Source organism: Myotis yumanensis, unplaced genomic scaffold (genome assembly GCF_028538775.1).
Source record: "Myotis yumanensis isolate MYYU_CA2020_CCGP unplaced genomic scaffold, mMyoYum1.0.hap1 SCAF_4, whole genome shotgun sequence".
Classification (NCBI taxonomy): domain Eukaryota; kingdom Metazoa; phylum Chordata; class Mammalia; order Chiroptera; family Vespertilionidae; genus Myotis; species Myotis yumanensis.
This window is the reverse complement of record NW_027223755.1, coordinates 6,398,840-6,414,975: the sequence shown is the minus strand read 5'-3', so window position 1 is coordinate 6,414,975 and position 16,136 is coordinate 6,398,840. Positions and strand designations below refer to the sequence as shown.

General features: G+C 50.2%; 1 protein-coding gene across 2 annotated transcripts in view; it reads left to right on the top strand.

Moving 5' to 3' along the window:
- Positions 1–16,136, top strand: part of OSMR (oncostatin M receptor) — a 44,931-nt gene that overhangs the window by 21,869 nt on the left and 6,926 nt on the right. Inside the window, exons 6-15 of one of the 2 annotated variants that reach the window (XM_070411799.1) lie at positions 614–743; positions 1,291–1,442; positions 2,084–2,226; positions 2,508–2,655; positions 5,607–5,683; positions 7,313–7,535; positions 9,824–10,009; positions 11,605–11,709; positions 12,632–12,805; positions 14,296–14,463. In XM_070411799.1, coding sequence (XP_070267900.1) covers positions 614–743; positions 1,291–1,442; positions 2,084–2,226; positions 2,508–2,655; positions 5,607–5,683; positions 7,313–7,535; positions 9,824–10,009; positions 11,605–11,709; positions 12,632–12,805; positions 14,296–14,463 — 1,506 coding nt within the window. Of the gene's footprint in view, positions 1–613; positions 744–1,290; positions 1,443–2,083; positions 2,227–2,504; positions 2,656–5,606; positions 5,684–7,312; positions 7,536–9,823; positions 10,010–11,604; positions 11,710–12,631; positions 12,806–14,295; positions 14,464–16,136 lie in introns of both variants that reach the window. The other variant, XM_070411797.1, reaches the window with a different exon arrangement.

Here is a 16,136-nt window from a genome sequence, read left to right as displayed (position 1 = left end):
CTGTAGCTCTGTGTGCACCCGTCCTGTCCAGGGGCTCCTCTGTTCTGTCTTGAGATGGCCCTTCCCTGCACAGGGCAAGATCTGCGACTGTGCCCTCGCTGCTTCCCCGACGAAGGGCCTCCCCGGGCTCCCGGGCACTTGGTTTGTGCTCCTTGGCCTGGCCTCTTCGGTCGGCACCATTCTGGCGCTCCCAGCTCCCCGCTGCAGAGGGTAGCAGGTTCCCCAAATCTGAAGGACTTCCTGGCAGCCCACGCGGTAACCCCCAGGCTCTCTGTCAGCCACAGCTTGGGAAATGCAGCCCCAGGCAACTCTGACTGGGTTCTTTCATTCTTTCACTCGCTCTGTTGCTGAGCAACACTCAGAGCGCCTACCAGCAGGCGCTGGGTGTACAACATCCAGCAAACACACCCGGGGCTGAGCAAGCAGCACTCCGGCCACTCGCGCCCACGATGTGCGGAAAAGCACGGGGCGGGGGGTGGGGGGCCAACGAGCGTGCACATGGGACACATCCATGCAAGGGACCCTTTCGCTGCCAGACCCCAAGCAGAGCTGTGCACTGTGTTTGCCTTTGATTTCACGAGGCCTTTCGTCTGTCTTTCCTTCCGGTGGACAGAAGTACTTGAGGAGCCCAAGGGCTTTTCTTGTGAGACTCGGGACTTCCGGACTTTGAACTGCACTTGGGATCCTGGGAGCGACACTGACCTGCCGAAATACCACTCCCAACGCTACGCTTTATTTGAATCGTAAGTGAGCTCCTTACATTCTTGACAGATTCGTCCTCATTTGAATCCTGGTGACAACATAACAAAGGCCACGTTTAGATGTTGTGAAAATTTGAACAGATATTTTAAAACCGCCCTGACAGTCCTAGGAGCTCTTAGGCTGGTCCCTAAGGACGTCCAACCCGAGTTTCATCAAAGGAAAGTGTACCATCAAAATGACAAGACAGACCAGGAATGGTCGGTTCATCTTGACGTGAAAATACTTCCATCTTTTTAAATTAGAGTTCCAGCTGCGTCTACCTCATTTCCAACTTTTTAAGAATATCCAAAGGAAATGGAGGAGAGGTCTTCCCTGCCTGCGAGGGGGAGTCGGTGACTCACCGTCCCACATTTCACCACAGAAATCAAACTTGCTGAAACAGTATTTTCGTCATGGGCGTTGGTTGATGATGGACGGATGCGCTCATGTGGAACATGGTTTAAAGCCACTGAACATCCCCGAGGAGGCTGCCATGCACTTCCTCACTGACCAGAGCGTAACCCCTGAAATTGTGTTTTTGTTTTTAAGATTTTCTGGGAAAAAGAAATTCTGTGAACACAAAACCTGGTGTACTTGGCAAGTAGCTCAAGACTCACAAGAAACGTATAACTTCACACTCATGGCTGAAAACTACTTCAGGAAGAGGAGCGTCAATCTTCTCTTCAACCTGGCGCACCGAGGTGAGGCTAGAGCTGCCGTGGCCATGTCTTTGTTTGGCACACGGGGTGGTGGTGGGGGAGGTGCGGGGCGGTGAATGTGCAGCAGGTCTTTGCCTAATTCACATCCTAAGCGAAAGTCACCGTTTATGACTCTCTTCATGGATGCCTGTGTGGCCCACAGTCCCCTGTTACTGGTTGGTTTTGATAATGTAATAAGCACCCATGAGCTTACCGCTCAACCTCACAACGAGGACAGTGACAAAGCCTTACTTCATGTCAGTCCCGTAATTCTTCTTATTCCGGTTTCCTATTTTGGTTAGACTCTGAGTTCTGTTACGTCCTCCCCATGGGCTGCTTCTTCAAGTTCAGGCGCCCCTCCTCCATCTGCCCGATTAATTTTAGGGGTCCTCAGGTAGTTTCTTTCTGTATTTCGTTCAGAATTTCTAATATAATCAGTGAGAGAGAAGGGTGGCAGTTGGCTTACTCCATCCTGGCTGTAAGTCTGGTTTTGTTTGCCATTTTCTCAAAAATAAACAAAACTACTTACCGAATAAGTAAAGGAGAGATGAACCACTTACTTACCAAAGTCTTTTGGATCTGTGCTTGAACTCTTTTTACTTTGTGTCCTTATTCTCCCCCCACCCTTTTTATTTTTTTGGCAGTTCACCCAATGACTCCCTTTAATGTGTTATTTGAAAGTGTAAGCACCACAAATGCCACCATGACCTGGAAGGTCCATTCCCTGGGGAATTTTTCCACGTTTTTGTGTCAGGTTGAACTCCACGGCGAAGGAAGAGTGATACAAGTAAGGACACTGCTTACTACTCTATTTTCAGAAACCCCTTGATGCCCCGATCAGAGGGCCAGAGGAGCAAAATCTCTCTGCACTCTCATTTCTCTGTGGGTTCCAATGGGGTGGGTTTTCAGGGTTGAAAAAGGTCCCTGAAATTCACTGTAGACTTTCAGATGGGGGCCGTAGAGATTTTTCTTCCCGAAGAACTAGTCTTACCCCAGCTCAGGCTGTGCGGTGCTGGGATTGGGCTTTGTGGTGGGGAGCGCTCACCGATCTTCTTTTTCATCAAGCAGCACAATGCTTCCAGCCAGGTGGACGGTCAGTACTTCTTCAGCGGCCTGGCCCCCGCCACAGAGTATGCGGCCCGAGTGCGCTGTGCTGCCAGGCACTTCTGGAAATGGAGTGAATGGGCCGGCCAGAACTTCAGCACACTCCAAGCCGGTACGCTCCGATTCCTGGCATTTCACGCAGGGATCTAGACTGACTGATGGGAGGTGGTTGTCTTCTCTGGGAGCTCTTGTTTGTACCAAAAACTAAGGGGGAAATACTACAAAAGAGGCTGGGTGCTATCTTCAAAAAGACAAAGAAGCTGGCCCTCGTTGGTTTGGCTCAGTGGGTAGAGTGTCGGCCTGTGGACTGAAGGGTCCCAGGTTCGATTCTGGTCAAGGGCACATGCCCGGGTTGCGGGCTTGATCCCCAGTGGGGCCCATGTAGGAGGCAGCCAATCAATGATTATCTCTCATCATTGATGTTTCTATGTCTCTTTCCCTCTCCCATCCTCTCTGAAATCAATAAAAATATTTTTTTTAAAAAAAGAAAAAAGGGGAAGTAGTTGAATTAAATGGCTAATGAGATATGAGTGGGAAGACATCCACTTGGAACATTTGCCACTGGTGTTATTTCTACTCTCTATTTTCTCTCTGATCTTTGTTTTCGCCAAAGTGGTTTCTAAGCTCCTGGCATTGCTGGATTCCCGCTGGACTTGGGGCTGTGTTAATTAGTAAGGACTTTTAACTCAGGACCAGCAAACATAGCGTCCATGCCAAGGAAAGCATTGGTCTCATGCCAAATAACTCTAGGCCAACTTTGGAAATATAATGATATTTGGAAACTTGATTGTGATTGATAAGTCATTGGTTCAGCAACAGCAAACCGTGAGCCCCCTCTGGCATGCCCTCGGGGGCCGTTTCCTCAATATTCCAGATCAGAGAGTTTTTCTCCAAACCACTGTGTTAGAGCTCCAATAGGCCTCAGCAGACTAGATGGCCCAGCCCTACTTCAAGATAATGAAGTACTACCATTGCCCAGTTTACTGATGAAGCAACTTGGGCCCATAGAGTGAAGAGACTTGCCTAGTTTGCAAAGTTAATGAATGGCTGAGAAGTAATAGTAATAATAATCCTATATAATAAAAGGCAAATTGTCCCCTCGGGAGTTCAACTCAACAGGAGTTCGACCGCTGGCTATGACATGCGCTGACCACCAGGGGGCGGTGCAGAACGAAGGAAGGCCCTGGCAGGCAGCTGGGGGAAGGAAGGCCCCGAATGGCTGATGATCAGCTGCCTCCTGATCATTGGCCAGGCCTAGGGGCCTGACCTGTGCAAAAATTTCATGCACTGGGCCTCTAGTAATAATAATAATAATAATAATAATAATAATAATGGCTGACATTTATTGAGTATGTAGTAGGTGCCAGACACAACTCAAAGTGCTATCAATGTGTTTCTCTTTTAACCCTCACAACATGCAGTCGGCACTATTGCTATCCTTACCTTATAGATGCAGAGACACTGAGGCTCAGAGGATAATGAACTGGCCTAGCCAGTGACTGGGCTGTGGCTGCACCTCACAGCCAGGCAGGCTGACTGCAGAGCCCGCCCTCACCCGGAGCTGGATTCCACAAGTTCTGTCTCCTGCTGTTGTTACTGCAACCTTGAGACCTGGCTATTTTAGGGCCAGAGGAAGGATTGCATGTATTTATTTTAGTCCCTTATTGTTCATGTTTGTAGGCAGGCAGAGCTCTTTCTGTTTCACCTAAGGAGGCTTGTTTAATTTAATTTAATTAATTTATTTATTTTTTATATTTTTATCGATTTTTTACAGAGAGGAAGGGAGAGAAATAGAGAGTTAGAAACATCGATGAGAGAGAAACATCAATCAGCTGCCTCCTGCACATCTCCTACTGGGGATGTGCCCGCAACCAAGGTACATGGCCTTGACCGGAATCGAACCTGGGATCTTTCAGTCCGCAGGCCGACACTCTATCCACTGAGCCAAACCGGTTTTGGCAAGGAGGCTCATTTTAAAGCAGCAACTCTAATTGAGGGGGGTGGGGATGGCACTGCCTGCGTCAGAATCTATGCACGGGGTTGGTCACTGGTCACGCTCAGCAGGCCTCCTCGTCGTGTCTGGGGTTCCTGCCCAGCCTGCCCATCCTCCCACTCCCCAGGACCCCGATAATTTTTCCTAGCTGTGTGGATTCCTCAAGGGTCCCCCGCTGCAGAAAGCCCTGAGAATAATATGGCATATTCCTCAGTTGTATTTTATTAAAGAATGTCTACTTGAGTTAGTCTGCTTTTTATGCTTGGTTTTTGCAAATTTATTCCAACATTATAATTAAACTTAAGTGCTAAAGGAAAATGGCAAAAAGATAGAGATTTTAGTAAACTGTTTCTTTTAGATTATAGTCTAATAAACCTGAAAACACTTAGCTTTTGATGATGACGAGAAATTAGACAAACCTACTGATGGTGAATTCATACTTTGCTTTTTAACCTCTGAGAGCACTTTGGTGAATGCTGGAAAGCTTGAGCTTGTGTGCATTATAATCACACTTTGGTGTAATCACAAATGACACTGGGTGGAAATTATGTTGACATATATGTGAAGCACTATTGACTGTGCCACCGTGGTCTCTTCTTAAAACACCAACTTATGAACCAGCTAAGATTTTGCATTGAACTTGGGGCCCCCTATTGGGCCTGAGTATTTCAGTAAGATTTTGATTTAATGTTGGCTTCTCCAGCGGCTCCTTTAGCAAATTGAAATCTGCTTCAGTAGAGCCCAGCCGGTGTGGGGATTTACCTCAATAAGCTCCTAGAATTGGCCTAAACGGATAAAATGATTCCAAAATTCTTTGATGGTTCCCAGAAGCTGAGGCTTGGTGTTCATAAAGGGCTTCTAGGGTGGCGTCCTATTCAGATACAGCAGACCTTTTGTTAAGCACCTACTATGTGGGCCTAGTGAAGCATGAACAGGGTGGCCAGGGATAAATGGGAGAAACGTCACGAAGAGTGAGAGAGGAGCCTCACGGAGAGCCGCCGTCACTGGAAGCTGGAATGTGTGGCTCTGCATTCACATTGTGACCCAGGACCTTCCTTGGTTCGTTTCAGCTCCCTCCAAGGCTCCTGATGTCTGGAGAAGCGTGAGGTCAACGCTGGGATCTTGTAATGTCACTTTATTCTGGAAGGTGAGACGCACTGATTCAGAAGGCCAGCTTTCTGTGGCCCCGTCCTTCACCGGGAAACAAAGCGGACTTGGCTGCAGTCTTCCAACGTAGGGAACTTAGGGAGGGTCCTTACCGTGAATGCGGCAGGGGAACCCCACTCCACACCCACGTGGCTAATGCTTGCATGGTTCTGTCCTTGACCTTGACTGCCCACTGCACACATGACCTTTCTCATTGTCAGAACCTGCCTCTCTGTAGCCTCTACTCTGGGCCCCCTCCAACTTGTGCAGCCCCAGGGCACGAGTGTTATCAGACTTTGAATGGCAGGTCCTTGAGTCTCCATGTGGGAGAAATGAGCACTGACCTCAGTACAAGATCAAGCAGATAGTTTATGGAAAGGGCTGTGTGCAAGGGAGTCGACCAGAAAAGAGGAGTCGAGCTCCCCAGGAAGCTTATGGAGGGCCCTTGGGGTGGGTGGGGGGTTGCGAGTGAGGATGAGATGCTCATCTGGTGGAGGCTGAGCCGGGGAGTCACAAGATGTTTTCCCTGGTCAGTGGCCCGCCCAGAGGGCCCGTACAATGACGCTTGCGCAAACATTCCCATTACCATTTAATTGGCAAAACAACCGTTTTGCAGACCATGCTGTTAAGAAAGGAGGTGATTGAGTGCATTCTTCCCTCTAAGGATGTGGTTAGGTAATTTCAAGGACAGAATTTCATTGAAAGCAGGGAGTCACGGTCAGGCCTCCGAGGTGGGGCTCTTTGGGCCAAGCTGAAGTCCAGCGTGACCCCACAAGTGTAACTGGAGAAGCACGTTTATCTCCATACTTCAAAGTTACGATTATTTGAGTAGTCACAGCATGTCTGTTTAAATTTATGAGGCAAGCTAAAACACTGTAATATAACCTCTAGGGTGCCTTTGACCTTGACGAATATGCCCATGGCCACCCAGAAGGCCAGGTTTGTGTTCAGAGCTCTCAGGTCCCCAGCGGTTGATACCAATGCTTGGCCCCCCTGAGACAGCTGGCCCAGCCACACACCCCCTATGTCTTCCCACCTCCACTCTGGCCCCTCCGCCACGAGCCCTGTGTGCACACGTGTGGACATGCCACTCCGTATGTCCACGTCCTGTCCACCCTGTCTCAGGTCTAGGTGGTACCATCAGTCCCTGGGAAAGTAGGACTGAGGGACAGGCCCTGGGAGTGGGCCTGGACTAGGTGAGCAGGGAATTCTCTGCAACCAGGAATCTTCTAGGAGGGACCGTGGGCCCTGGGGAAGGGGGTGCACAGCTGTGGGGGAGGGGGGAGGACAGAAGTTGGGCCCTCTGCCGGGGCTCATGGATAGTTTCTCCCCTCAGTCTCTTTTAAGTCCCGGCTAGAGAGCCCCCTGTTCTCTCAATTCCTGCCTCGCTCCCTCTTCTGTGGCCACGTTAGGAGGAGCTCAGCCCTCCGGAGCCTGCTTTCTGCTCAGCTTTAGAGAAGACGGCCTGGTGAAAGGCTGGGTTAGGGGGTTGTTTTCTCTATTAAATTGTGGTAATTTGTTGGTGGGTGCACATGTGTGTGTAGGCATTTGAGGGACAGAAAAGATGAAAAAGTGTGCAAACTCCTTCCAGCGGGAAGCCCATATTGAAATGATTATCTATGTTTTTCAGCCACTGTCCAAATCGCAGGCCCATGGGGAGGTTCTGTTCTACAGTGTAGCTACAGAAAACCTGGACAGACCGTCCAGCTCAAAGGTCTTCTCCATCCCTGCTCCGGCCAACGGCACAGAACTAAGCCTTGACGGGTGCTCGCACCAAATCCGCGTCACCGCCAGCAACGGTGCGGGCGCGTCTCCCGCGTCTGTGATGGTCATCGCCGGGGATCCCGGGAACCGTGAGTTGTGCTTTGTCTCGTTTTATTCTCTGGGAGGACGTTGGCGATGTTACAGGTAGAGAAGGGTGAGTTGGAAAGACAGTAACTCGGGCGACGGAATGTCCAGTGACCACAGTGTTCGCGGTTCCCCTTTGGACCAGGCGTGTCCGCGGGCTCCCCAGGACAGTCCTCCTCGTGTGGGGAGAAAGACTCCAGCCATCGCTTGGGCCGTTTCTGCCCTGGTGACTCTTCAACAAACGGGAAATTATCTCAAATTTACTCAAATAAATGCACCAGCAACAAACAGCCCTGACAGAGAGTGGGGGATGGTGTAAATGTGGCTTGCGGCTTATGAAGGATGAGTTGCAGGTGTGATATTGTAAACTATGTTGTCAGTCCTTGCCGCCTGTAAAAAGCCCACGAACATTCCAGAGACCATAAGAACCAGTGTCGTATCTCCAGAGGGGCTTTGCCAAAGCTGTAGAGTGAATGTGGAGACTGGCTACACCCCCCCTAACCCCCATGAAAGGAGCAGACAAGGTGGGAAAGACCCTGCACGTAAGATCAGCGGTGACACTGATTGCCCTCGGGCGAGCTGGGAATGGGGGTTGGCACCCTAACCCCACGGGAACACTATGAGCTGATGCACGCTTCAACATAATACAGTTGACATCCGGGTCATTCATGAACCTTGCAACACTGTCACTACTATTACATCCTCAGACCCTGCTTACAGGGTGAGGTCAGGTGGTATAAATGTACCATTCACATTGGGCTTAAATTGGGGTTACGTGGGCTAGGGTAGAGGGTGGTGGTCCTTCATCTTGTTTTAAGAACTATGCATTACATCAAGTAAGAAAAAGAAAGTAGGATCGCAGAAGAAAAACTAAGGAGTTATTTAACACTAGAAGCCTGTTGCACAAAGAGATTCGTGCAAGAGGCCTTCCCTTCTCCTGGCTGCTGGCACCGGTTTTCCTCCGGCACCCGGGACCAAGGCCTTCGCTCCGGCCAGAGCCGCCTTCCGTCCTCCGGCTTCGTGGCTCTGGCTCACCTTCAATCTTCGCTCCGTGGCTTGGAGCTTATGTATGCAAATTAACCGCCATCTTTGTTGGTGGTTAATTTGCATATCATGCTGATTAGCCAATGGGAGGCGTAGCGAAGGTACAGTCAGTTACCCTGTTTGTCTATTATTAGATAGGATAAGCTTTGCCTGCCGAGACAAGTACTTATGAGAGGAAATGACTGTATACAACATTCTGTCCTCATTAGAACCAGAACAGGAAAAGCAGGCATTCCATTCCCCCTGGGAGAGGGGAGACGAAAGAAAGACTGCCTCGCAGGAGGCCCAGCCCAGACGCTACTGTCTGTTTTGGGGTTCCCACCATACCTTCCTTCCCCGTGTGGCCTTCAGACCCTCCCCACCCTCTGTGGGGCTCCCTCCAGCCTCCCCTGGTGTTTGCATTCTTGTCACTGGAGTGGATGAAGACACAGGTGTCCTCTGAGACAGACCAAGGAGGTGACGCCGGTTGCCGCCTCTACCTCTACTCCTCAGACAGTCCTGCAGTTGCACAGAAGCAGCTTGATAAGAGTTGTGGTTCTAAATCCTGGGTGAGGTCTTAGTGTGAATAAGTGACGTGAAAATGCTGCTTCAATGTGAGAGAGTTGTGTGTCTTGGCTGAAGGGAGAGGGAAGCCCTGTCAGTAGGGTACACAGAGGCCTTGGGGAGCTCTTTGCCTTGGACCAGGGCTGCACGGTCCTTTGGGCACCCCAGCTGGGTAGTCATGTGGTGCCCTGGCAGAGTTAGCAACACCACACTTTCCCATAATGCTCAGCGGTACGTAGGATAGCCAGATAAAATATAGGACGCAGGTGAAATTGCAACTGCAGGTAGAGAGATTAAATGTTTAATGTCTGTACCACGCAATACGTGGCCGCAGTGGGTGAATTTCTGGGCAGCTGCCCGTGGGCTCACTCTTTGATGGGGGCCGGCTCCCTCTCAGATGGAAGCTGAGACCACTGCCTGGGAACGGGGCAGGCTGTGCAGTCAGCCTCGGGAAATGGGGGATTCCCATCCGCAGGATGTAGGGTAAGCCAGCTTTAAGTCGGTAGGACTGGTGGTCCCTTAAGACCATGTCACCTTTTCCCCAGTTGTCCGACCTTACACAGACTGCCTGGGCACATAAACTACGTTGAGGTGGCAACCTTGGCCATGAGGAGTGTGCACATCCTTGCATAATGCAACTTAGTACCTATCCAAATTGTCTTTTCTCTTTTTGTCCTCGCCTCAATTTCCACCCCTCACATCTAAGAAACAGCAGAGGTTAAAGAAGAAAGAGTTCAAGGCACAGGGGACGGAGTCTCTATGTCTTGGAAACCGCCACCTGGAGATGTCAGAGGCTACGTGGTGGACTGGTGTGATGGTCCCCGGGAGTCGTCCTGCGATCTCCAGTGGGAAAACCTGGGCCCCAATGCCACCAGCACCGTCATCCGCTCAGGTGAGAACCTCCCACGTCACCATCTTGTCCCATCCACCTTGCAGCACGATCGGCTAGGACAGTGGTCGGCAAACTGCGGCTCGCGAGCCACATGCGGCTCTTTGGCCCCTTGAGTGGGGCTCTTCCACAAAATAACACGTGTGCGCACGCACGTACAGTGCGATTGAAACGTCATGGCCCATGCGCAGAAGTCGGTATTTTGTGAAAGAGCCACACTCAAGGGGCCAAAGAGCCGCATGTGGCTCTCGAGCCGCAGTTTGCCGACCACTGGAGGTTGTCTGGTCACTCTCGAAGATGCTCTGTGATAAATTCATCATTTTGAAATTACCAATCCAGCATGGGTGCTAGGATTTCAAATGTTGCAGGTGATATGCCCTGAGGTTTGACCTTAGATCTACTTTGCCAGAGAATATCTGAGCCTAAGGCTGGGAGAGGGTTTCATGATTTTCATGAATTTGTGGTCTCAGCCATTACAAACTTTTGAACAATAATAGATACAGAGGCAGAGCTGCCTCAAACTGATTGTCAAACTGCAGTGGGAAGGCCGGGGACGGTTGGGGGGCAGAAGGGAGGGGAGTAAGAGATCAACCGAAGGACTTGTATGCATGCATATAAGCATAACTAATGGACATAAGACACTGGGGGGTAAGGGAGGGCAGGGGATTGTCAAGGGCGGGGGGTGGGGGAAGGACACATATGTAATACCCTTTGTAATACTTATTATAATATTTTTTTAAAAAAAATTAAAAATAAATAAATAAAAGATTAAAAAAAAAAAAGAAGAATTTGTGGTCTCAGATGAGTGGCAGCATGACATTCTAACAATTGTCCAGAGAGCTTTTACAAAAGCAAAGAAGTGAGTAGATTTGGGTGACATCTAGGACAGTGATGGGCATCGATCATTGACTCCTCAACTTTAATGGAACATACAGAACTTACCCCCCACATTGGATTTGTAATTTCAAGACTGCCATATCAGTCAAATCAAAGGAGCCTAGGTTTGTGGCTTGAGCAGGGGTTGGTAGCGCCATCTGCTGGACTCAAGATGAAAACATGGGAATTGTTTGGGTCCAGAGGGTGATAGAGGCCCTGGAGGGAGGACTGAGGAGGCGTGGTTCCCTTTGGCTAGAGAACGTCAGTGGCATGGTGGGCGCTGCGGGTGGATTACAGTGTGAGGGAAAGCCAGGAAGTGGAAGCAAAGCCTCCAGACACTTAGCTCTCCTGGGCAGAGAGGGCACATCGCTGGAGGGGGTTTGCGTCAAAGGAGGGCTGGCAGTGGCTCTCTGGTCAAATTCTGCACGGTGTCATGCACACGTGTCATACACACGCCTGAGGTGTCATGCACACATGACATGCACATGTGTTTGAGAGCTCTTCCTCCAGGGATGATGGAGAGAACAGTCCCATGGGCTTGCTTGGAGACAGTGGAGGACTCCGAGGCCAGTGGAAGGAGGGCAGGCAGTGGGGCCGAAGGGCAGCACCCCGAGGAGATTACTAGGGGGACACAACTTCCGTTTTCCTTCTTTTCCTTTTCAGGAGGAAAGAGAGGGTCATCCTGTGCTGTTACTGAAAATCTGTGGATTTTTCTTCTCTAGATGCTTTCAGACCAGGGGTCCGATACAACTTCAGGATTTATGGAATTTCTCCAGAAAGGACGGCCTATTTATTGGAGAGAAAGACAGGATACTCCCAGGAACTACGTGAGTTGAAAGCGTGTGATGTGCCCACGGAAGACTTGCTCAGAACAATCTAGAGACTCAGCTTGGGGTGTAGAAAGATTCCAACACTGTGCCTAAGTTCAGTGTCTTCTTGGTTCTGGTCATTGCGTTCTTAACAAATTATTTTTAAATCATACTAACATAAGACATTTTCACTGAACACAATGTATACCAGTAAATGCTTTGCAAAAGAGGGCAAAACCATTGCTAACTTTCCCAGAGTTCACATGTCCCTGCACAGAGACTGTTTTCAATAAACATGGGCACTCACTCTGTGCAGGTGGATTTATGTCACTGAAAGGAGGACCACAGCCAACTCCAGAGGCTGCGGGGCTTGGGCAGGCTGAGGAGTCTTATCTTTTTCTCTAGAAGACTTATGCCTTGGCATCGTTTGGGAGAGCTGGGAAGAGGCTGAGCAACCTCCTTGTTCAAGCCTCCCCTTTCGCAGATGTAGAAACCCTCCCCTTTCACTGATGCCCAGAGAAGCACAACACAAGGTCACACAGCAACAAGAGAATACGGCTTTTTTAGAAATCGTCTGTTCCTGAATTCTAGGTGCAGCTACCCTTGCACTGCATGGTGTAGAACTGCGTGGGTCTGCTTACATGAGGGTTTGTGTGGGTTTTTTTGTGTTGGGTTTTTTTTTCCAATAAATATACAGTCAGGCCTCCACATCCCTGGGTTTCCCATCAGATTCCCAACTTAATATTGAAAAATACGGTTTTTGATCCGTGTTTGGTTGAATCCACCGATGTGGACTGCCAACCATAGGCACTGTTCTACACCACACACCATGCTCTATAAGGGACTTGAGCCTCCATGAATGTTGGTATCTGCAGGGGTCCTGGAACACTTAGAGAATATTTCCAAATCCTGACTCTTCTTACCCCGACTTCCTTCCCAGCTCCTGCAAACATCCCTCGCGTGGACATAATCGACCTGACACTCCACTCCTTCACTCTGAGTTGGAAGGATTACGCCACTGACTCCCAGCCTGGTTTCATCCAAGGGTACCGCGTCTACCTGCGATCCAAGGCGGAGCAGTGCCCCCCGGGGTTCACAAAGGCAGTCCTCCCAGGTGACATGCGTGTTTGTTTACCCTTGTAACATGTCACTGTTTGAAATCATGCGGCAGGCTGCCGTCTATGACTGTGTCTATTCTTGCAGGTCAAACAGGTTCTTAAACAAGTTCGTAGGTGGACAGGATGGTGGGGGCCAATATTTTAACTTAAAAACCATGTGGCCTGATATTTTTAGAAGCACCTGAAGTCCCGCCATCTCCTTAAGAAAACCTGCCACGTAGGAAACTTCCTTGCTAACCCCCTTTTCTTTTTCCCTTTGACCTTGTTAAAGGTTATTTATGTATTTTTAAAAAATTTTCAATTACAGTTGGCATTCAGTATCTATATCTATCTAGCTATATATAAAAGCCTAAGCGACCAGATGACTGAATGACCGTTTGACCGGTTGCTATGATGTGCTGATGTGCACTATCATCAGGAGGCAGATGCTCAACCCAGAAGCTTTCCCCTGGTGGTCAGTGCGCTCCCACAGCAGGAGTGCTGCTCAGCTGACCGATGGGTGCCTGGCGCAGGGCTCATGGCTGGCCGCTGCAGCCCGGAGACCACAGCGGAGTGGCAGCGAGCCTATTGAGCAGCGGGGCTGCAGGCGCAGTGAGTGCAAGATGAGCAGGAGCGGGGCAGCGCCCAGCCTGGGCTCGGGCTCCTCCCCAGCCACCTGCCACTTTTCGCACTACTACATCCCTTGGGGGATGTCGGACGATCTCTAGCCTGCGGGGATCGGGCCGAAACCCGCAGTCCAACATCCCGCAAGGGATCCCAGATTGCGAGAGGGCACAGGCCAGGCTGAGGGACCCCACCGGTGCATGAATCCATGCACCGGGTCTCTAGTTACTTTCTATTAGTTTACAGTGTACAGCATAGTGGTTAGCACTTACCTAATTTACGAACTGGTCCCCCAATAATTCAAGTACCTCCTGACACCATGGACAGTTATTACAACAATGCTGACTGTATTCCCTATGCTGTTCTTTACATGCCTGACTGTTTGTAACTACCAATCTGTAGTTCTTAATTCCTTCACCCCAACCCTCAGCGCCCTCCCCTCTAGCAACCATCACTTTGTTATCTGCGTCTATGAGATGTCTTTATTTTATAGTGACTTTAGAGAGGAAGGGAGAGGAAGAGAGGGAAAGAAAAGCATCGACTGGTTGCCTCCCCTATGCACCCTGACCAGGAATCAATATGAGACCGTTGGGTGCAGGGGACGACATTCAACCAACTGAGCCACACCGGCCAGGGTTATGAGATGTATGTTTAAGTCTCTGGCAAGAGCTTGCCACCTATTACAGAACTGTTCGCTCTCCCCTGATCACCAACATCTCTTGCCTAGTGGATGTTTTGCCTTTCTGGCCAATTCCTAAAAATGTCCCTGCGTGATGAAATTATGATTTGATTTTTTTTGTTGTTTTAAAAATGTTCACAGTGCTGAGTCAACAGGAGTGTTAGCGCCAGCTCTCTCACATTCCCAATGTTTTTTAAACCACAGATAACTCAGTATGTTGCAAACATGACATCGACAACCCAGAGCAAAAGACATTTGTTGTGGAGAACCTGCAGCCGGAATCCTTCTACGAGTTCCTGGTCACTCCGCACACGAGGGCCGGCGAGAGCCCACCCCACCCCTTCAGCAAGGCCACCACCCCTGACCAGCACGGTGAGTGTCCTCAGGGCAAGGCCGCCGCCTCCCTGAGCCCGGGAACGGCCCCAGCACACACAGGCCCGGCTCCGTCTGGACGGGAGCTCTCTGTCTGTTTCTGTCTCTAGACCAGTGATTCCCAAAGTGGGCGCCACCGCCCCCCGGTGGGCGCTGCAGCGATCCAGGGGGGCGGTGATGGCCACAGGTGCATTTGGGGGCGATAAATAACTGCTATTAAAATTTTTAAAAAATTAATTTCCAGGGGCTGAGTAATATTTTTTCTGGAAAGGGGGCGGTAGGCCAAATAAGTTTGGGAACCACTGCTCTAGACCAAACTGTTTCACAGAAAATGTTACAGATTCGCCCTACAGAAAACAGCTGAGTGGGCTACTCGGCCTGATCATGGCCCAAAACCCGCTCCTGCCTCTCTCCTGCCCCCAGCACTGCTCTGGCGCTCAGGCCCGCCAGTTTGAAAGTCACAGATGGCTTAGTGCTGGCTGTGGGAGAGCCACACGAGTCCACCGGGGGCAGGCAGTGGTGTGTTCCCCAAGCTGGGCTCAGGGCAGCTGGCCTTTGAGCTGGTTTCTCTGGGTGGCGAACTAATTGCTTCCTGGACTGGGCTTCTTCGGGGGCGATGAGAGGCGGATGTGATGAGAGGCGGGTGCAGTTGGGCAAGACGTATGTGTTCCCAAACCTGGTGTTTGCAGACTTGGTGGGGAAAGGGTGATAAAGAGATCATATTTTCAGCCCTAGCCGGTTTGGCTCAGTGGATAGGGCGTCAGCCTGCGGACCAAAGGGTCCCGAGGTCAGTTCCGGTCAAGGGCACATACCTTGGTTACAGGCTCCTCCCCGGCCCAGGCCCTAGTCAGGGCTCGTGCAGGAGGCAACCAATCAATGTGTTTCTCTCACATCAATGTTTCTCTTTGTCTTTCCCTTTCTCTTCCACTCTCCCTAAAAAAAAAAAAAAAAAAAAAAAAAAAAAGGAAAAATGTCCTTGGGTGAGGATTAAAAGGATTAAAAAAAAAGAGATCGATATTTAAAAAATGCTCTTGGCCCGAAAGATGAAGAACGAAGGAAAAAGAATGGTAGGAGCTGATTAATGGTGAATAGGAATCTCCTGGCAAAGCCTGGCCTGCACCCAACAGGAAGTGGGGGAGACAGACTGATGGAGGAAGGAGAAAGCAGAGGGCACAGAAGGTCCACAGGAAGCGGGAAGGGTCTTTGAAGAATTCCCCCATGAAAGACAAATGGGCCGAGATGTCTGCCTGACGTGACCAGCTGTCGCAGGTGCTGAAGGTGGGGCTGTGGGACAGGATGGGCTCCTGGGTGGAAGTGCTGCCCCGGGGCCCTGACCGGTGATGGGGACACGTGACTGCAGGGGCAGCACGGGGCACTCACTGCCGCCTACGGAACATGGCCCATGTGTCCAAGGCAGGTCACAGGAACACGGCCCACGTCTCTAAGTCAGATCATGGAAGATGCCCATGTGCCTAAGGCAGATCACGGGAACATGGCCCACATCTCTAAGATCACGGAACACGACCCATGTGTCCAAGGCAGATCACGGGACCATGGCCCACGTCTCTAAGTCAGATACAGATTTCAGTCAGTGAGGCACAATATTCGAGCCCTCTTGCCATTTGGAGTTAATTTCTAATTTATTTTCAGGCTATTTTTCTTCTATCTTTGGT